The sequence below is a fragment of the Akebia trifoliata genome, chromosome 14 (genome assembly GCF_017979445.1).
Source record: "Akebia trifoliata isolate Shusen 1 chromosome 14, ASM1797944v1, whole genome shotgun sequence".
Lineage (NCBI taxonomy): Eukaryota > Viridiplantae > Streptophyta > Magnoliopsida > Ranunculales > Lardizabalaceae > Akebia > Akebia trifoliata.
Genome location: NC_141388.1, coordinates 5,268,735 through 5,291,020, shown reverse-complemented (window position 1 = coordinate 5,291,020; position 22,286 = coordinate 5,268,735). Strand labels below are relative to the sequence as shown.

The window sequence follows — 22,286 nt, the reverse complement described above, 5'->3', positions numbered from 1 at the left end:
TCATCCTCACAAAAAATCAGCCCATTCCAAACATTTTTGCCCATATAAGACAAAACACGTTATCTATATGTGTGTTGAAATGGTTGTCGTTTGAACCTGATCCTATATATATATATATATGTGGGAAATGTTCAGCACCCTAAGTTTTACCACACACTTTAACAAACGTTTTTTGTCCTACATGGGTTATAAGTTTTGGAATGGGCTGATTTTTTGTGAGGATGATCTCTGTGATGAGTGGATCATCCTGGTAAAAAATCATCCCATTCCAAAACTTGTAACCCCATCAAAATTGATTTACAAAAATTGGACGGTCTATAATTTTTCAACAAAAATTGGATGGTCTAGAAGTTTCATAATGAGCTGATTTTTGGCAAGGATGATCTCCTCACCACAGAGATCATCCTCACAAAAAATCAGCCCATTCCAAACATTTTTGCCCATATAAGACAAAACACGTTATCTATATGTGTGTTGAAATGGTTGTCGTTTGAACCTGATCCTATATATATATATATATGTGGGAAATGTTCAGCACCCTAAGTTTTACCACACACTTTAACAAACGTTTTTTGTCCTACATGGGTTATAAGTTTTGGAATGGGCTGATTTTTGGTGAGGATGATCTCTATGATTAGAAGATCATCCTCCCCAAAAATCAGCCCATTCCAAAATGTTTAGCCCCATGTTTACACGTTGAAAAATCGTGGACCGTCCATTTTTTGTAAACCATTTTTGATGGGGTTAGAAGTTTTGGAATGAACTGGTTTTTGGTGAAAATGATTTCCTCACCATAGAGATCATCATCACAAAAAATCAGCCCATTCCAAAACTTTTAACCCATGTAGGACAAAACACATTTGTTAAAGTGTAGGATGGGGAACGGGACCCTATATATATATATATATATAATATATATATATATATAATATATATATATATATATATATATATATATAGGTTCCCGTTCAGCAACAACACAATTTGGCAAACATTCTGGCAAAACATGGGTTAGAGGTTTTGGAATGGGCTGATTTTTGGTGAGGATGATCTCTACGGTGAGGAGATCATCCTCACCAAAAATCAGCCCATTCCAAAACTTCTAGCCCCAGTTTACAAGTTGAAAAATTGTGGACCGTCTAATTTTTGTAAACCATTTTTTATGGGATTAGAAGTTTTGGAATGGGCTGATTTTTGGTGAGGATGATCTCCTCACCATAGAGATCATCCTCACCAAAAATCAGTCCATTCCAAAACTTTTAACTCATGTTTTGAAAAATGTTTTGCCAAAATGTTTGTTGCTGAACATTTCCCATATATATATATTGGGATTTGTTGACTCCTAAAAAATGACTCATGAAAAAAAAAAAAACACATGATCCCAACCTTTTAAACACAAAATTCAATGGTAGAGATTTATGAGTATCTTGATAACAGAAATCTCAAAAATACTTATCACAATGATAAATCTCAACCATTATATTTTGCATTTAAAGGATCATGTGATTTTTTCTTGAGTCATTCTTAGGAATCAAGGGATTCTGACCATATATATATTATTGTAAATAGAGTAGTTTGAATTATTTGATAGATCTATCCAAGTATATTTTATAAGTAATAGAAATTACTAGTTAATATGGATTTGACAAGAATAATATTCATCACTACCTAATTCGGTGTTAGCTATATCCTTTGGCCATCCACTAGGGTTTACCTTTGTTTGACATGAAAGTTGGTATAAATATTGTGTGTCAAAAAGTGAGCTAATATATATATACATTAAAGTTGAAACACATAACCTAGAGGGTTATTTGATATTTAGTACAACGACACAAAAGTTGTATCATAACAATAACGAAGTCAAGAACTGAAAGAATGATAGTGACAATGGAGAAAGCACGATCATGATAAAAAAAATATATGTTATATAAACCTATGCACAAAGTAAGAGAGGTCAATGATCATTAAAAAAAAATAAAGTCTCTATTACTATTATCTAACTTGAGCGTCAGATTATTTTCCTTTTTATTGTGACCTGTTGCTAAGGTAAAAAGAGGAAAATTCAGTGCAAATCAACTCGAGACGATTCTGGTTTAAAGATCATCTAATTAGAATTTTGGTTATCTCACAAATCCATGGCATGTTATACTTGATAAATTATCATATATTGAATTATTCAAAAGGGGTGCCCACCATATACTTAATTATTATTTTTAGGTTGTGGTTGGAGGCGCCCATTACATTAATAAGGGCACCCTCGAACTACTAAAAACTTAAGTGTTATTATGATTAGAGCACCCCATCTATCTTGATATGTTCCTATTGACATGTTTCATGTCGATATGCCTCAAAAAGGTTTTTTTGGCCTATGTGGACATGTTCACGTTGACATTGCTTGATCAATGACAACATCAACATGTCGACAAAATAAGATTTGGAGTGCTAAAATATATTTGGAGTGCTCAAAACATAGAAATAAGTTTGTGGTGTCCTTATGGGTTTAAAACTCATCTGAGACCAAGACATATCGCCCGAGTTAACTTGGTATCCGAGCTTAACAAGACCAACTCACAAGTCACTTTTTTGACCGAGATTTAATACCTCCCATTCAATTTTTTTATTTTTTGAATGAGACGTCTCAAACATATTGAAAACTCGTCCGAGACGACTCGGTATCGGGCCTGGACGAGATGAGACGGGAAACCGAGTTTTAAAACCTTTCCTTCCAAAGATAGTTGCCCTAGCTGAGAACTGGGATAAAAAATTTGATCTCCGATTCAGGGTTTGTCCGAGAAGTACGCAAATATGAAGAACAACACAGGCTCTGATCTCAACAGTTAAGAAAGAATCTTCAAATCCAATCCAACTTGTAAAAGATTTGTAAGTTTCATCGATAACCCATTGTTTATTCCTCGCAATGTTTCGTTTTCTTTTAAGAAATCCACACCATTTCAGAACCAGAGTACCAGAAATCCATGTTCATGTAGTTGTTCTTCAAAATCAGTATCTCAGGTTCATCACTCAAATCTCAGAATCCACAAACACACAATCAATCACACTAGATTACCTAATAAACTCATGTGGGTTATCACGAGAAAGAGCTCTAAATGCTTCAAAAAAGATATTTTTAGGTTCTACGGAAAAGCCAAATTTGATCCTTAAGTTTTTTCAAAATCATGGACTCACCAAGACCCAGATTACACAACTCATTTCCAAACATCCATTAATCCTCCAATCTGATCTTAAGACCTTAGAGTCCAAAATCGATTTTTTAAACCATTTGGGCGTTTCTGGCCCATATCTTGCAAAGCTCATCTGTTCTGATCCAATGCTCTTAAGGAGGAGCTTAAAGGGTCAATTTATCCCTTCTTTTGATTTTCTTAAAAGCTTCCTTCATACTGATAACAATGTCCTCACCGCGTTCAAGCGCTCCACATGGGTTTTTCGATTCAATCTAGAGAAAGTAATGGGACCCAATATTGCGATTTTGCGAGATCAAGGTGTGCTTGAATCCACCATTTCGAAACTATTAACGCACTATCCGAGGACGTTGATGCGGAAAACCAAGGAGTTTAATGAGATCGTCGATGTGGTAAAGCAAATGGGTTTCGATCCTTCGAGACCGATGTTTGTTCATGCAGTCAGGACAATTACAGGAATGAATGAATCGAATTGGGAAAGGAAATTGGCGGTTTTTAGGGAATTCGGTTGGACGGAGGAAGAGATTGCCTCATTGTTTAGATTACAACCAATGTGTATGGTGGCGTCGGAGGAGAAGATTAGGAGAGCCGTAGATTTTTTCATGAATAAACTGAAATGGAAGCCAGCAGAAATAAGTTCACACGCTTCAGTTCTTATGCTTAGTATGGAGAAGAGAACTGTTCCCAGATGTGCAGTATTGGAAGTTTTGAATTCAGAGGGAGTGTTAAAGAGGAACGTGAATGTAGGTACGGTGTTGAAATTGTCGGAGAAGGAGTTCTTAGAGAAATTTGTGTTGAAGTATCAAGAGAGTGTCCCTAGAGCTGTGAGAGCATATGAAGGTAAGATTGAATTTTCAGGGTTTGGAGAGGTGGGTGGGATTACGTAATTGTAGAATAATCATTCTCTCATTCTTTGAAGGACATTTGAAAAATCTCATTAGTGATTCTTTGGGTTTGTTCAACATCCTCGTTTTATGGTTAGTTTGATTGAGAAAGGGAATGTTTACTTGTTTTTATGTCTTGTTGCAATCAAGTTTATCTCAAAGCAATGATTGAGATGATGAATGTTACCAAATAACCTTGTGTTGATCTTGGTTGTTGGCAAGTTGGTTTGTTGTCCAAGTGTTGAAGATGGGTTTGGTATCAACATGCATAGACTTTACCAACTTATCAAGCGGATTGATCTTCGGTACGAGAGTAGGATGATGACATGATCCTATATTTTTGTTCCAAGGTAAACTCCCATTGTTCCCTTTCCAAAAACATTTTTATTGTAATTTAATGATCTAGTCTGAGGCAATTGACACCCATTACGAAGCCATTCCATGGAAAATTTTAAGTTCTAAATTTGATTCTTATTTCAAAGTAGATTTGCAATGCTATATGATTTTATTTAATGAAGGGAAATGGCTCCTTCATTCATTAGTTAAAGGAAATATTTGATTCACCAGCGGATACTGACATTTTTTTTTATGGGTAAGCTGGACTTGAACCCACGACCTCAAAGTTGTTTTTGCAATATGTCAAACCAACTGAGCTATGGGTCTAAGCCTTAGTGGGATACCGACATTGGAACCTTCTTCAAATACTTCTATTTTTGTTACCATTGTTACACTATTGTTTTGTTGTTACTATTGGTTCTCAACACCTAATAAGTAATAACAGTGTCTTTTTTCTCTGTAATTTATCAATCAAGATAAGAAAGAACGATCAACAAAGTAGATCAAATGAGGTTCCAATGTTTTGAGAATGAGGTCTGGAGAAAGATCAAACTATGAATGTATGGAACATCACTCAATGTCTCAGTTTGTCAGCTTTTGTGCGCTTGGAAAGATCAAACTCATGATAAGTATGTCACATTATTTACCATTAGAGTCTGCAAGTGAAGGCCGTTCAACGTAAATAAATTCACAAGTTAGATTAAACTGGAATCTTCAAGCACATTACATGCCACAGACCTTAAGCTTTACCTGCTTGTCAATCTTATAATAACTGCTGAGAAATCGATTAAATTAGTTGCACTCCTCCCTCATTCATCTTCTATTTCCTACAAAATCAGCAGAACTTCTCCAACAGTGGTCAAGTACTTGAGAGCGAGTTAAAAAACACCATACTGTTTGAAACAACCCTTCATATACAAGTACTTAGCTTTCTTTGTCCACTGGATTAGATAAAGCTTTCAAATCCTTAATGAATTAGGTTAGAAAAAACAACAGAAATTGTATACTAATTACCACCAAGAGGGAGTAGGGATGAGGCACAGAGGTGCAATATGTGAAGGCCCGATTTCGAGAAACAGATGATACCCAAACAATAACTAAGAACCCAAACAAATTTTACCAAAACATACAATAAATAAAGATAATTTTTCACCATTGAATTTTTTGTTTTAAATTTGGGAGTGGCCATCCATTTTCAAAATGGAAGAAACTCAACAATTTTTTATTTTATTTTTTTATTCTAGAGCTTTTTTGTGAAATCTAGAGGGCTGTGGTGTTGGGTTGCCAATGTGGCAATCCATATGGCCCAACAACCCTTAGTTAGATTTGCCGAATCATGTAAATGCTTTTCTAAACTCTCAAATGGGGGCCTTGCACTTCTGGATAAAAAACAAACAGCCATATTCAAATCAGGTAAGCTTTTCTCATCAAGAGAAATGACAAATGTAATTAGTAGACAGCAAAAAAGTAGTTATCTATATGTATTTATATGAAATTAAGAATATTTTTTTTTATTGAAATATGTTGAATCGGATTGGGGTACATCCGAATCTGGTCTGAAACTATTTCGGATCTAAAATTTCAATCCGATCCAAAAATCCAAATTTTCATGTTTTTTTCGGATTGGATCAATTTGGACATCAAGTATCTTTCAAAGCATTGCCAGTCCTAATTTGATGGGATATTTGTCCAATCATAAAATTGTACTTGAGAAAACATTTATCATAATTTAAAATAAACACAGAGAAAAATTTTATTGACAAATCATGAACTCTAAGGGCAAGCCTAAGTGGAAAACAAAATTTTAAAATTTTACTTTTAACACGGAGTGCCCAAATTTATTTTTTAATTTTTAATTTTGAGAGGCTCTTTTAGAAATATGAGGGCCTTTAGAGATTCTTAGAGTGTCAATAAAAATTTTAGACACAAAGCTATAACAACTACAACACGAGAATCCTATCTCAGGTTAATGAGGTAAAAATGAAAAAAATAAAGTTGGAAGAGTATTACTTTTAAAAAATTGAGATTAAATGAGTAAAAGATGAAAAATAATAAAGTAGCTTAAAGAGATAATATAGAAAATATAATAAAGTTAAGGGATGTGAAGAATAAATGAAATAAAATGGATTAAAAAAATTATAACTTGATGGAAGAGGTATTATTAAAAAATATTAAGATTAAATGGTAAGAGAAAATATAATAAAGTTAGATGAGGGCATCATTTTTTGAGTTAAGGGGGTTAATATTGAAAAAAAAAATAAAGTTAGATGGGTATTATTTTAAAATTTTGAGTTTAAAAAGATAAAAGATAAAAATATATATATATATATATATATATATATATATATATCTATATATATATATATAAATATAATAAAATTAGAGAAAATAAAGATTAAAAAAAATAAAGTGGTCCCATGACAATATAGTTTGATGAGAGATTTAATTTTAAACCCACAAAATTGTAGATGATGGGAAGTTTGTGTCTCCACGACATTCTAGTTGAATTGACATTTGTGTCACAATAACTGTTCCAAATCGATTGTATTTTATTACGTGAATTGCTATTGCCACACCAACTTGTATTAATCCCACATCAATTCCTATGACAATCACCAAAGAATTGCACACGGATGGATAGGCGTTAGTAAGAGTTGATGTGGCAATGGTAACTTTCTTTATTATGCAGAAGGTAGACCTACAGAGATGTTCCTATATATTTTATCTCCTATTCATGGGTTTCGTCTGAGAAATACGCAAATATGAAGAAAAACAGACTCTGATCTCAGCAGTTAAGAGAGAATCTTCAAATCCAATCCAAGTCATAAAAGAGTCGTAAGTTTCATCGAAAACCCATTGTTTATTCCTCTCAATGTTTCGTTTTCTTTTAAGAAATCCACACCATTTCAGAATCAGAGTACCAGAAATCCATGTTCATGTAGTTGTTCTTCAAAATCAGTATCTCAGGTTCATCACTCAAATCTCAGAATCCACAAACACACAATCAATCACACTAGATTACCTAATAAACTCATGTGGTTTATCACGAGAAAGAGCTCTAAATGCTTCAAAAAAGATATTTTTAGGTTCTATAGAAAAGCCAAATTTGATCCTTCAGTTTTTTCAAAATCATGGACTCACCAAAACCCAGATTACTGAAATCATTTCCAAACATCCATTAATCCTCCAATCTGATCTTAAGACCCTAGAGTCCAAAATCGAATTTTTAAACCATTTGGGCGTTTCTGGCCCATATCTTGCAAAGCTCATCTGTTCTGATCCAACGCTCTTAAGGAGGAGCTTAAAGGGTCAATTTATCCCTTCTTTTGATTTTCTTAAAAGGTTCCTTCATACTGACAACAATGTCCTCACCGCGTTCAAGCGCTCCACATGGGTTTTTCGATTCAATCTAGAGAAAGTAATGGGACCCAATATTGCGATTTTGCGAGATCAAGGTGTGCTTGAATCCACCATTTCGAAATTATTAGTACACTACCCGAGGACGTTGATGCGGAAAACCAAGGCATTTAATGAGATTGTCGATGTGGTTAAGCAGATGGGCTTCGATCCTTCAAGCCCGACGTTTGTTCGTGCAGTCAGGACAATTTCAGGAATGAATGAATCGAATTGGGAAAGAAAATTGGAGGTTTTTAGGGAATTCGGTTGGACTGAGGAAGAGATTACCTCATTGTTCAGAATACAGCCACCTTGTATGGAGTCATCGGAGGAGAAGATAAGGAGAGCTGTGGATTTTTTCATGAATAAACTGAAATGGAATCCAGCGGAAATAAGTTCACGAGCTACGGTTCTTTTGCTTAGTATGGAGAAGAGAGTTGTTCCCCGATGTGCAGTATTGGAAGTTTTGAATTCAGAGGGAGTGTTAAAGAGGAATGTGAATGTAGGTACGGTGTTGAAATTGACGGAGAAGGAGTTCTTAGAGAAATTTGTGTTGAAGTATCAAGAGAGTGTCCCTAGAGTTGTGAGAGCATATGAAGGTAAGATTGAATTTTCAGGGTTTGGAGAGGTGGGTGGGATTAGGTAATTGTAGAAGAATCATTCTCTCATGCTTGAAGGATATTTGAAAGTTTTCATTATGAATGTTACCTAATGACCTTGTGTTGATATTTTTTTTCTGCTTATCGTGGGTATCCCCACCCTTAGGGTGAGACTAATCCCACGGTCACATGCACTGCCCGTCAGAAATTCCTACGTGCGAGTGGTTGAGTCGAGGGTCAACTGCACCCTGGAGGGTGGCCCCAAGGAGTTCATAGCTTCGTGGGGTTCGAACACTTGACCTACCCTTTCTGAGGAGCTTATCAAGGCCCGGTTTACCACTAGGCCAACCCTAAGCTGGTCTGTCATCCAAGTGTTGAAGATGGGTTTGGGGTCAACATGCATAGACTTTACCAACTTATCAAGCAGATTGATCTTTGGTATGAGAGTAGGATGACGATATGATCCTATATTTTTGTTCCAAGGTAAACTCCCATTGTTCCCTTTCCAAATACATTTTTATTGTAATGTCATGATCTAGTCCGAGGCAATTGACACCCATTACAAAGCCATTCCATTGAAAATTTTAAGTTCTAAATTTGATTCTTATTTCAAAGTAGATTTGCAATGCTCTATGATTATATTTAATTAAGGTAAATGGCTCCTTCATTCATTAGTTGGATACCGACATTGTTTTTTGATGGGTAAGCTGAAATTGAACCCAAGGCCTCAAAGTTGTTTTGCAATGTGTCAAACCAACTGAGCTATGGTTCTAAACCCCAGCAGGATACCGACATTGAAACCTTCTTCAAATTTCTTCTAACTCTGCTATATGTATTCCTCCCCTCTTTTTTCTCATTCTTATTAGCTTCGTTGTATTTGCACTAACCCATGTCCATAGATTTGTTGCATTTTCACTAAAATTTGTTAAGAACCGACTAGTATCACCAATGTACCCATTGGTTTCACCGCTTTCATCTATTTTCCACCAAACAATCCTTGACCTTGATCAATGTTATAACTCTAGTTTTAAAAAAAATTGACACTAGGAATTTTTGTACGTGGTAGGGTTCAATTACTCCCCCCCCCCCCCCCCCAAAATATATATATATATATATAATATATATATATATATATATATAATACATTTTATTTTCGTTACCATTATTACATTATTGTTTTGTTGTAACTATTGGTTCTCAACTACTGATAAAGTAATAACAAAGTCGTTACCAATATAAAAAAATGACAATGTCTTTTTTCTGTCATTTATCAAGATAAGAAAGAATGATCAACAAAGTAGATCAAATGAGGTTCCAATGCTTTGAGAACGAGGCCGGGAGAAAGATCAACTCTTGAAATGTTTAATGGAGATTTTCATACAAGAGGAACACTCTTAGTAGGAGGGTTTCTGGTTACCATGAATGTCTGGAACATAACCCAATGTCTCATTTTGTCAGCTTTTGTGCACTAGGAAAGATATTCCCTTGCTCTATTTTTGGAGTTAAAATCACCTTTACACATGATAAGTATGTCAACTTATTTACCATGAGAGTCTGCAAGGGAAGGCATGTAAATAAATTCACAAGTTCGATTAAACTGGAATATTCAAGCACATGCCAGTGACCTCAAGCTTTGCCTGCTTGTCAATCTTATAATAACTGCTGAGAATGCCATGAAATTAGTTGCTCTCCTCCCTCATTCATCTTCTATTTCCTACAAAATCAGTAGAGCTTCTCCAACAGTAGTCAAGTATTCGAGAGCGAGTTAAAAAAAACCATACTATTTGAAACAACCCTTCACATACAAGTACTTAGCTTTCTTTGTCCAGCATTTACAGTATGTAACCCATGGATTAGATAAAAGGTTCGAAAAAACAACAAAAATAGTATACTAAGTTACCAAGAGCAGGGACCAGACACAGGTGCACTCTGTGAAGGTCTGATTTCAAGAAACAGATGCCCAAACAATAATTAAGAACCCAAAACAATTTGGGCATTCGGTGGCAATCCATTTTCAAAATGGATCAAACCCAATAAAAACCATTTATTGCAGAATTTTCTGTGAAATCGAGAAGGCTGCGGTGTTGGATTACGAATGTGGTAATCTTTGGGGGCCCAAGGACCCTCAATTAGATTTGCTGAATCACGCAATCCCCAAAAATAAATTTTCCAATTTTCTGAATTTTTTTTCTTAACTCCAATATGGGGCCTTGCACTACTGGATAAAAAAAACAAACAGGCATTCAAATCAGGTAGGCTCTCTCATCAAGAACAATGGCAAATGTAATCAGTGGACAGCAAAAAAAAAGTTCTTGACCTGAAATCTCATGATGTTATTGCTCCAAAGTTCTTAAACAGAACCACCAAGTTACCTGACAAATATGATTGAAAAATGCATGGCAGACGATAATTAATAAACTGAGCTGTTTGTGCACATTTACTCTTAATCTACAACCAATTCAAAATCAACTTGATCCTTACAAATTTGAAATTTGCTGAACTGATTCACCCAGTAGGGGTAGGGGGGTTGCAGACTAAACAATGAACTACTTTGTTCCCTGCTCCATGTAGGAGACTATGCAAATCATTGAAAGACTGGGGCCTTGGTGAGATCTCAAGGGAATGTGTACCATCATCTACTCATCTGCTACACATTAGGATTCTTGTCTTTGCAACTTTACGTCTCCCTCAATACTCAACTACTGCTTGATTCCCAGACCTTAAGCCTATTTCATATCTTCATTAGTTCCGTTCCAGGCAACAATCATGTCATTTGCTTCTTTGGTGGACCCATACTACCAGGCTCAGCCTTCCGCTTAATCCCCAGGAAATGCTCAACCTGAGAAATTTAAACAATTAATAGCTCAAAATCATATAATAATCCATGCAAAATTGAATCACTAGAAAAGATTTTCATTTGTAAGAGGGCACAAATGTGATCGTATTACCCACCGAAGAGACCAGGATATGATTGGCACTCTCTCATACTACCCCTACCAGTCATAAGGACTCAAGACCCATCATTAGATGGTTCACAAAGGATATATCCAACCAAATCACCAGAATTAGACAATGCATTACTTATTCATGGCCATTTACATGTTACAACATCTAAATCACCCATCTAGCAGTACGTGTGTGCACAAATAACTACCACCAAATAAACACAAAGGGAAGGAGTTGACAAACCTTCCTATCGCCAAGCATGGGTGTTAAACCCCCAGGAAGGTTCTCGACAGTAGCAAAACCACTTCTAGGATCACTGTTTTGCCTGAAAATAATACATAATGAAAATGGAAATTAAATTAATTAAAACTACATTGTAGCAAACGATAAGAAAAAAAGGAAGAAAAAATGAGAAAGAAAGCATGGGACCCATGCAAAATTTAAGTTCATCGGAAATATCCATGAAACTCTGCAATATTGAAAACAAAATCTAAGACGCATGTTGGTCAGATAATAAGGATGGATGATTATCTGTCCCTTGAAAGTATAAATAGAACGTAAGCAAGGCAATTTGGACCTTTCTGGAGTTCCGCCTAGGAGAACTCATTGAACAAAAATTGACATGATATTCAATCCTGAACCTTCAACTTACCACGTCCACTCGGTGACAAGCATAAAAAAATGGCGACTGGTCTTAGAGTCAGATCAGATAGTTAAGGTCATCAAATCAGGTCCATTTAACACCCTTTGAAAATCTCCCAGACGGGATCCATTAAGATAGTTGGTAAATCAAGTCTATATTTTTTCCCTTCGAAAGATCACCCAGATGACCCATCAAAAGAGGGTCCCATCCTCCACGCATAGCACCAGTTATACCAACTTGCCATGGACAATATTATCCTTAAAATCCCACAGATATATGCATCGATGTATACCTCAGCTGGGACTCCCAAATACATAAATTAAATTAAAAGCCCTCAAGAAAATCACAGGTGTTGACAAAAATAAGGACAGGACAAGAACACAGAGCAAGGCACCCAAGTCAAAGATGAGATTCACAAGCCTCATTCTTCGATGGTTTGGCGTTATAGTAATTAGTTTCCCCTATTGTATGTCATTCTTCTTTCTCCTTTCAGAAATTCTATCGTTCATCTAAATAATTAATAAATAAATGAAGTAGAAAAATACCCCGGTTTAACATGCCCACTAAGCACAAGATATGGCGTCTTCAGTCGAGCTTGGGCTTCCCTCATTCTCTCCATTGACTGTGATGGCGTGTCAGAATTCTTCATCTGTTTCAACTTCAACTCTTCTTGGTATTGCTTCATACGCTTTTCTTGCTTCGTTTTGCCTGGGCCCTTCCCATGAAACTTATGAGAAATCACCCGAAAAGCCTCTTTTGGGGTCATCTAAGAAAGAGAGAAAAACAAACAAATGTTGAAGACGAGGAAAGAGGAGTTTAGGATATAACAAATAATTAATGCTCACAACAAACAACATATAAACCTCAGGCAAGAAAGATGGAATATTATTTTAATTGCTACGATAAAATCAGATTTGCCCTTCAGATTTAAAGACAGACCGATTTATAAAGAGAAATCAAGAAAACTTACAATCCGGCCAAACTCATCCGTCCTCTCGATATTTATCTCCTTTGGCCCATCACTTTCATGAATGCCAACAAGTTTGCTTTTCTTCTTGTCCATGTTCCTGCCACCCCATTCTATACTCTCCTTTAGTGTTCCTCGTTCTTTAAGAAGTTGAAGTGCACCTGATAATCCTTTCCCAACTGCCACTTCATGGGTGGTCTCATCTGGAACTATGTCCTCTTTCTCTTCATTAAGCAGCTGTTCATCTGTACTAGTTTCCTTTACCACTGTCCAACCTCCCGTTTCATCTTTCATTTCTTGATCCGAGGAGGCTTTCACCACTTCGCCTTCATCCATGAAAACATCTTCACCAACTGGTTTATGGGATTCTGAAAGAGAGAAACCAATAGTACATAATGTTAATAATTGGAATATACCAAAAATGTGAATGATGAACATGTATAACCAAGAAATTAAGAATATCGTATTGCCCTAGTGACCCGGAAAATAGTCTCCAAAAGATGTAGTACTTCAAAGTCCTTCCAATTCACCTAATAATAAGCAGAGAGGAAAGACTAGGCAACTTAGTGGTAGACTCAAAGGAAAGTGTAGAATGGCAATACAACACAACATACCAGCCTGGAAGGAAGGGGAACTCTATGGTTTTCAACTACTGAAAGTCCTAAACCTAAATACCAAAGCAGGTTACGGTAACAAGGGTCCAGAATCTCATTTTGCTTCGTTGCTTTAGTCAACCAAAATACCAACTTGAAACCAAACACAGAGAAACATTTGTTTCCTTTTTCGAATAAATGATTTTTGCGCACAAATGGAGATAGAAAAACATGCTTTAAATGGCTTGAGCATGAACTCATCACCATGTTTCCAGTCTCAAGCCATTTTGGATTGCATAGGTGGAAAGTTCCAATTTAACGAAACATTGACTCCGAGACATTTATATTTCGGGAATGTCTTGGAATGTTTCTGTCGATTTTGCTTCAATTTTTCTCCTGACCAAAACATTGCATCGAAATGAGGTTTTTAACCTTGCAAGTCACTGCCTGGGTTGAGTTGGGGCATGGCCTACACACAACTTGGATGGCAGTGATGGAATAAATACTCCCTCTCTCTTCTTTTTTTGATAAACAAAGATTCATTGAGGGACCTACCTAATTCTCCTACCCTTCGAAAAATACGACCATTTCTCTCCTTCCATATGCTCCAGCATACAACAAATGGAGTCATACTCCACAAAATTCGCTTCCTACCAATTAAGATCAAGGATTGCCAACTTTGGAAAAGAGAGAAGACTGATCTCAGAAAAGGCCAATAGGAGAGAAAAAAAAAAAAAAATGTGAGACCAAATGACCTGAGTGAATGAACAATAAATAAGAAGATGGCCAACAGATTCTCCATGGGAACTAATTTGAAACAAACACGCATACCAGAACAAACTTTATGGCCTCGTGGTATCTCAAAATATCGATACATTTACCAAAACATTACTAAAAGGAATGGTAATTTGATGTGTAACTTTATTTGGACAATTGGAGTAAATTTAGCAGATACTGCAAAAAGGATAATAAAATGGATTGTTACAAGTATCTGCGAGTTAAGTTATAGTATAGGGCGGAGATGGCCTAGGTGGATCACACCTCAAGGCATGCATGTCACATGCACTGATGCCCCATTGTCCTTATAGTTTAAAGACAAAAAAGTTTAAATTTCTATAATATAGATGAAACAACAAAAACTACCTTCGTCAAGCTGAAGACCCCAGACAAACTCGTCCATTTCTGTGAATACAACCTTATTCTCTTGTGTTTCTCCAGATGCAAGGGCTGGGGTGTCTACCAACTGATTGCTGGAAGCAACAGCTAAGGATGCAACTGCCTGAGGACCAGACGCTACTGCCTCATCCTGCTTTTTTAAAGCTAGTTTTCTAGCTTTCTCTAATGATTTGTGGAAATCCTCATCATCATCTCCAAAAACAGGAATTCCATCTTCCTCCATCTGAGAGGTCGGTGCTAGTTCTTGTCGGAGTGCTTTAGATGCCTCTTCAGCTTTAGCATAAGCCAATTGGTATGCATTGCTCCTTGTTTGAGCCTCAGATCTCTCTTGTTCCTCTTTAGCAGCTTGCCTCTTCCCACTGTTTCTGGAACCAAGATCCCCTACACCCAACCCAGCAGAGATGGCTTCTGCTTCAAGGGCTTCTAAATCCAGTTTATCTTTCTTCCGCAATGATTTTTTCTTCTTGGGCTTTTTAAATTGAAGCATTTCCTCTTGGGTGTAATAATCTGATGATATCTTTCCGGATGAATTGAGATCTTCAAAATGATTGCCTGTGGGAGCACCCTGTAACCTTTTCCGAAGCTGACAACAGAAAAGTACTTTAAATCAGAAAATCATCAGAGCTGATATGTTGCCATCATGAATGTCAAATTGGGAAAGAGCTGAGGTTACCTCTTCTAGTTTCTTCTCTGCTTCGCCAGTAAAACGTCCACTTTCATCCAAAGTAACCCCCTGAAAAGAAAATAACAGAAACTTAACAATTTGTTAAATGCAGTTCTACATATATTCATGCTAGGGCAATAAGTTGAACCTCGTTTTCAACTGGATCGTCATACTGTGGAAGCATTTTCTTTAGGGAACCAGGCTCATCGTTAAACCTGATAAAATAAATGAAGATGGGTACAGTAAGCCATTTGAAATGATTTGTAAGATGATGCATCAATAGTATCATCAACTTACTTGTCTTCATATACCCCGATCTTTTTCTTCGCAGCCTTATAAGCATCATCTCGCTGCTTTTGCTCTCCAATCTCCACATTTTCAAGCATATCGATTTCTGAAGCATAAATGTCTTGTCAACTTCAGTGAATCTGAGAAAATAGAATCATTACCAAATAGCAATACCAAAGCAAATAAAACTCACCATTGTTAAGGTCACCATCAGCTAGTATGTTCTGGTCTTTGAGAGTTAAAACCACTGCTCCACCTTCAATTACTTTATCAAGCCCATGAAGAACTTTAACTCCAGCTAGATCCTCTGTTAGCAAGTACCCCAAAAAAAAAAAAATTTGGTGAGATCAAGCTGCATTAAAGTGATATCAAATGTTTTTCTGAAACACAATGGGGCAATGACCCTAGAACTTGCCCAATTTATGTATAAAGTGCATACCCAGATCCATCAAGTTCAATCCAAATTTTTAATTATTGATTAAACTCCACAGAAGTTTTTTTTTAAATACTACATTGGCGGTCCCAAGCCCGGATAAAGGGGAGGATTACATCAGGTTGGCAACTAGTGTAAAAACTAAAGCTTTGAAACTTCAGCTTTTTATTGGGAAGTAAAGATACACATCCAAGAGGTAAAAAAAATGGTTGTACAGTCATGATTGATGAGATGTGGGCCATATAACAGGTATTTGGTAAGTTCATTGACGATGATGGGCCATAGAAGTGACATACTAGTAATCCAAATTATATTGTGCTCAAACAATGGTCAACTACCTACAGCGAGATAGTGAATCAAGGGCAATTTCTACAGCTCACATAAAAGTTCTATGGAATTTAGAAGAAGAATGGGTAAAACAGTACTAGTAGTATGCTGAGCTGGCTCCTCTTCTTCACTTTCTCCTTGATCAATATTATCCTGTGAAAGTCAAATCAAAGTCAATTAAGAATTTCATGAAAGACACAGAATCAAGAAATAGCACCCTTCCCAATGAAGCAAACAAAGGAAACATGAAAGACACAAAACTAACCTGCTCTTCAAAAACCTTTGAAAGATGCAAAGCTTTCTCCTTTTCAGAACTAATTTTCTCCTCAAGCTTGCGGCTCTTATTAACCCATCCTAAAATCTCAGAAACACCTTCAGACCTTCTCTTCAACCTTTCTTCTTTCATTCTGCAAAGAAACAAGATGACTAGTGGGAAATCAGAAGATCAATAAAGAAACAGCCTTCATGAAAGCAGTTAACAACCAAAGCTTAAAGGATACAACCCTTATCCATGGAGAAATATAGGCCAATGAGATTGGACACTAACTCATACAGTACAGTAAGGCACTTGAAACAGAGAATAGCTAGTCACTTCATTCCACATAAACTGCATTCACAGCCATTGTCTGAGTAATCACTTCAGTTTTAACCAGTTGAAAGTAAATAAAAAAGAGGCATTTGAGAGGGATGGCATGTTAAAGTCTTCTACAAGAAAGGTAGGCCACTACGAAAATTGGTTCCGTTGGGGTTTGCTTGGTAGTGTGTAAGGAAAGGAACAATAGGATTTTTGAAAACAGAAGGCTAAGGGCTCATTGCGTTTATGGTCTTCTGAAGGACTTAAGGGCTCTAGATTCAATGATTTTGTCTTCACATGGGAGAATCTGATCAGTCTCCCGATGGGTAGAATTTGGGATCATTTTTTCCCTTCGACTCCCTTGAGTAGGTAGGGACCACTTACATCTCTTCAAGGAGCCTAGATCAACCGTTGCAAGCTTTTACCATAACTATAGATTTAAACATATACATTTAATTTCCTAACATGTGCACAACACATACTAAATCCATGATTTGAGTTTCACTTATTTTACATAATGATAATAACTATTTATCGTATATAAAGTTCAACATTTTTCAACGTATAAAAGTTTTTTACAATAGCTATTTAAATTCTAATAAAGGGAATCAAAGCCATAATTAATTTTTGCAATGTGGGTAAATGGAAACTGATTAAACATACCAAATGCATTAAAGAGAAAGGATCTAATGAAGTGAAGTTGTGGGGATTGGTTCTTAATATTCAAACCTTGGCTTGAGGAGAAGAAAAATTTATAGAGTTTAAGATTTTGTTTTAATATATTACTTGTTATGGGCATGTCCCATATGAGCTGACCTACTTACTAAGTGCGGTGCAACTAGCGAAATTATGAATAGCCACATAGGTATCAAAAGAAAACATATAAATAGAAAAGAGGCAACCTATGCAAAACGAAATCTATTCATTAGATTTATAGTTCTCTTTTACTAATTAAAATGCTTTACCCCCACCCACCCCACCCCACCACCAAAAATAAATAAATAAATACCAATGTCAAATATTGCAAAACTATAATTTATACATGAAATGAAACAATCTTACTGTAGATGACTTAAAGCAAGAAGAAAATATTGACATAAATCTTAAAAGGTGATGATATAGCATGAAAAAACCATCATTGGAGGGTAACTTACTTTAAAATGCGCTCCCCGACCTCTGAAGTTTCCCTTTGTTTATGACCGTCTCCCCCATCTTGTTGATTTCCCTTCTCGTTCTTCCCACCATCCTTAACTCCATCATGACTTCCTTCACGGTTTTTCCCACTCACTTTCTCTCTTTCTCTATCTTTAGACCTCTCTTTATTATCTCTATCAGTCTCCCTATCCTTCTCTCTATCCTTTCCTTTACCCTTCTCCCTCTCATATTTATCCCTATCTTTATCTCTTTCTTTATCCGTCTCCCTCTCTCGATCTTTATGTTTCTCTCTTTCCCTATCCTTCGCTCTATCCCTACCTTTCTCTTTTTCCTTTCTCTCTCGCCCTCGGTCGTGATTTTCCTTCTCTGTCTCTCTCCCCCTATCGCGGTCTTTATCCTTTCCCTTGTCTTTCTGGTCTTTGTTATCCCTTTCATGCTCCTTATCTCTATACCGATCCCGATGATCATAATCTTTCTCCCTTCCCTTGTCTCTATTCTTCTCCTTATCGCGCTCCTCTATACCTTCTCTCCTATCCCTACTAGATATTCTCTTCTCCTTCTCCTTTGAAGTGTCGCTCGTCTTCAAGCGCTCTCGGTCTTCGCTTCCATGGTCCTTCTCTTCTCTTCTACTCTTTTTATGATCCTTGCCCATTACAAATAGGTTGCAATAAACTGTAGATCCAAAAATAAACAAGAAGACAATTTTTTATCAAAACCATGAAAAATTTAATCAAATTTCTCTTTACAAGACCTAATTCAGGTAGAAATAAGAAACCAAAAAGTGGAAATTTTATCAAAATTTTCATTTACAAATAGCCAAGAAACATAAAATAAAAACCAAATAACATCTCAAAATCTTTCTAAATTGCTTCCAATAAACAAATCAACCAAATCACTCCTATAAAAAAAAAAACTACATAAAACCCTAACCTTCCGATCTTTAGTACCGCTACAAAACAAAAGAAGTTTGCGATGGGTTCTCGTCTAGGGTTGAGGATGACAGGTTTTTGGCAGAAAAATCGATGGGTTTCTACTACTAGTTCGAATGATTTCCCTCAGATCAAATGATTTCTAGGGTTAGAGGCTTTCCATCAGATCGAATTATCTCTTCTAAGGTTGAAAAGAAAGCGAGCATACCTGGTGTATCGTTCGATTGTCGAGAATGAGAGCTTCAAGAGAACGTTCCCGTGTTTGTGTTTTCTACAGGGCTAGTATACCAATGGTTTTTAAACTCGGTATTTGGTCTCGTCTCGTTCACCTCCGATACCGAGTTGACTCGGACGATACGTCTCGTCTCGTCGAGTCGTCTCGTTTAACATTGAAATAATTGTTTTTGACCATTTAAAAAATCTGAAAAATTCAGGAAAAATTCAGAATTGATTCCTATCAAAAAAAATGAACCCCCAAAAAATATAAAATAAAAAAAAAAAATTCATAATATATCTATCAATCAAATTCAAGGTAATTAAATAAGGGGGTAGTTCAAGGGCCATATGTAAAAACATATGGGTTAGAGGTCTTGGATTCAGCTGATATTTTGCAAAGATGGTCACTATGATGAGAAGATCATCCTCACAAAAAAATCAGCTCAATCAGAAACTTCTAAATCCATCAAAACTGATTTACAAATTATTAAAAAAAATTGATAAAAAATCAACGATCCACATTCTAAATCACTTTTAATGGGGTTAGAAGTTTCAGATTGAACTGATTTTTATTTTGGATGATCATCCCATCATAAAGATCATCCTCACAAAAAAATCAGCTCAATCCGAAATTTCTAACCCATATTTTGAAAATTAATAAATGTTACATTGTTTTTACATATACTTTCTCATATGTCCCATGAATCTGACCCATTAAATAAAACACATGTTTCCTAAAGATTAGTATAAATTTCTAATGAAAATTTCATCAAAAAGTTTCTAAAGAAAAAATAAAACAAATTATCAAAAATACATTTAAGTATTTATCATAAGAAAGTAATAATATCACTCAACAGCTATTGCTAGTAAGAATAAAATAGAAATTTTCATTTGTAACTTTTTTTTCGCAAAACTTGGTTGTCTTAGTTAACTCGGACGAGATTTTGAAAATCTCGTCCGATACAACTTGTTTATCTCGCGAGTTAACATAATATCTGTATTGTCTCGTATATCTCGTTCGTATTGTCCGAGTTTTGCGAAAATATCGTTCGAGATAACTCGCATATCTCACGATATGCGGTTGTCTCTTGACACATTGTGAGTTGGTATCGTTAGGCTCCGATACCGAGTTAACTCGGATGACACGTCTCGGTCTCGGACGAGTTTAAAAACCATGTATACCATACGAGTGGTAATCATGGTTTTTAAACTCGGTATCCCGTCTCGTCTCGTTCAGCTTCGATACCGAGTTGACTCGGACGATACGTCTCGTTTGAATTGTCTCGTTCGACATTGAGAATATGGTTTTTAGCCATTTAAAAAATCTGAAAAATTCTGAAAAAATTCAGAAATGATTCCTAGTAAAAAATAAACCCAAAAAAATATATAATTAAAAAAAATCGATTTAGGGGTGAAAGAATAGAAGATTGAGGCATAATTCGTTTGTCTCGATTAACTTGAATGAAATTTTGAAAATCTCATCCGAGACGTCTCGTTTAACTCACAAGTTAAACACTTTACTGCGTTGTGTTGTTCGTATCATCCGAGATAATCGAAAATATCGTTCAAGACGACTCGTTTATCTCATGATACATGGTCGTCTCGTAACACTTTGTGAGTTGGTCTCATTGGACTCTGATACCGAGTTAACTAGGACGATACGTCTCGATCTCTGATGACTTTAAAACCATGGTGGTAATAGAGTAGTGCTAAAGGAACTCCAATTATTACCAAGGCACCCTCACACCATAGCGAGAACTTCTAATCCCATAAAAAGTGGTTTAAAAAAAATAGACGATTTATGATTGTTCAACTTATTTTGAAAGAGTTACAAATATGGTTTTAAAACTCAATTTCGCATCTGGTCTTGTCTAGACTTGATATCGAGTTGTCTCAAACAAATTTTCTGATATGTTTGAGACATATCATGAGATAAATCAAAAAATTAAATGTGAGTCTTAAATCTTAGTCAAAAAATGATTTGATGAGTTGGTCTCGTTCAACTCCGATACCGAGTTAACTCGAATGATACGTCTCAATCTTGAGCGAGTTTTAAAACCATGGTTACAAGTCTGGGAATAAGTTGATTTTTTTTTTTTCAACGAGGATCATCTCCTCATTTACCCCCATAAAGAATTTGGCTATGATGTGAGGTGCCTTTGGTAATAATTGGAGCGCCTTTAAGATTACCATTGTAATAACCACACAAATGGACAAGAATTTCCTTTTAAATATCCCTAAGTTTTGGGTGGAAACTCTTAATAATACAGTTAGTAGTATTTTTTTTTCTTGCCTATGATCTCTCAAAATACCCTTTTCTCATATATTTTAATTTGCCAAAAATTTTCAACAGAGATTACTATTCATTTTGATGATTTGTGACAATGAATATTAAATGTCAGAATAACAATCAATATCCTCATAATTTTAAAGATTTAGATGTAAGTTTCAATCTATTTCGAGATTTGACATTTTGAATAAATAAATCATCGGTCAAACTTTTTTGTCGAAAAAAAAAAGTTTATATGAAAATTTTATTTAAAAAATAAAAAGATATTTGAATAAAGATTGTTATATAAGTTCAATGTTTTAAAAAAGGTCTACCTCGATCTTTTGAAGCTTAAAACTCAAATGTTGAGTATCGACTCTTTTAAAGGTTTAAGCTCAACATTAGAACATCGAGACCTTTTCGAGCACGATACTAGATAGATGTTCTGATAAATAGTTATAAATACATAATAATGTATTGGACAGTTGCATTAAATATTACGACTAAAATTTTAAAATTATGAGTATTTTATTTTTCAATCTTATTGAAAGTTATATTTAAGTATTTGAAATTATGCATATTTCAATTTTTTTTATTCATCATTCACCTTCACAAATCAGCGAAATGAGACCACAAATACAATTTATTAGCTGAGATAAGTTGAAAGAGATGAAAAAATAATATTTGGATT

At 35.6% G+C, this 22,286-nt stretch overlaps 3 protein-coding genes across 5 annotated transcripts; 2 read left to right on the top strand and 1 right to left on the bottom strand.

Moving 5' to 3' along the window:
- The first annotated feature begins 3,466 nt into the window (after positions 1-3,466).
- Positions 3,467-4,087, top strand: LOC147385750 (uncharacterized). Its single transcript, XM_086423183.1, has one exon. It carries the CDS (start codon positions 3,467-3,469, stop codon positions 4,085-4,087), a length of 621 nt encoding a protein of 206 aa, XP_086279309.1.
- Positions 4,088-7,841: 3,754 nt separating this feature from the next.
- Positions 7,842-8,462, top strand: LOC147385749 (uncharacterized). Its single transcript, XM_086423182.1, has one exon. The coding sequence runs from the start codon at positions 7,842-7,844 to the stop codon at positions 8,460-8,462; it is 621 nt and encodes a 206-aa protein (XP_086279308.1).
- Positions 8,463-10,751: 2,289 nt separating this feature from the next.
- Positions 10,752-19,400, bottom strand: DOT2 (SART-1 family). 3 transcript variants are annotated; one of them, XM_086422474.1, is made up of 13 exons: positions 19,319-19,400; positions 18,181-18,853; positions 16,718-16,859; positions 16,551-16,605; positions 15,886-15,999; positions 15,702-15,798; positions 15,553-15,619; positions 15,414-15,473; positions 14,708-15,323; positions 12,975-13,339; positions 12,550-12,770; positions 11,605-11,686; positions 10,752-11,254 (listed from the first exon to the last, which is right to left on the bottom strand). In XM_086422474.1, exons 2-13 carry the CDS (start codon positions 18,831-18,833, stop codon positions 11,180-11,182), a joined length of 2,547 nt encoding a protein of 848 aa, XP_086278600.1. In that variant the 5' UTR covers positions 18,834-18,853; positions 19,319-19,400; the 3' UTR covers positions 10,752-11,179. The 3 variants fall into 3 exon arrangements, with proteins under 3 accessions (XP_086278600.1, XP_086278601.1, XP_086278602.1); XM_086422475.1 differs by lacking the exon at positions 19,319-19,400 and adding an exon at positions 19,112-19,295; XM_086422476.1 differs by lacking the exon at positions 19,319-19,400 and having other exon boundaries at positions 16,718-16,878; positions 18,181-18,320.
- Between the last annotated feature and the right edge of the window lie 2,886 nt (positions 19,401-22,286).

Excerpts from the sequence above, each read along its gene's own strand:
- LOC147385749 (XM_086423182.1), top strand. The coding sequence starts at position 7,842 with ATGGGACCCAATATTGCGATTTTGCGAGATCAAGGTGTGCTTGAATCC.
- LOC147385750 (XM_086423183.1), top strand. The coding sequence starts at position 3,467 with ATGGGACCCAATATTGCGATTTTGCGAGATCAAGGTGTGCTTGAATCC.
- DOT2 (XM_086422474.1), bottom strand. The coding sequence starts at position 18,833 with ATGGGCAAGGATCATAAAAAGAGTAGAAGAGAAGAGAAGGACCATGGA. Across the intron at positions 13,340-14,707 it reads GGGTCTTCAGCTTGACGAAG|AATCCCATAAACCAGTTGGT; the intron begins GTAGTTTTTGTT and ends TCTCTCTTTCAG. Across the intron at positions 11,687-12,549 it reads AGTGGGCATGTTAAACCGGG|GCAAAACAGTGATCCTAGAA; the intron begins GTATTTTTCTAC and ends TATTATTTTCAG.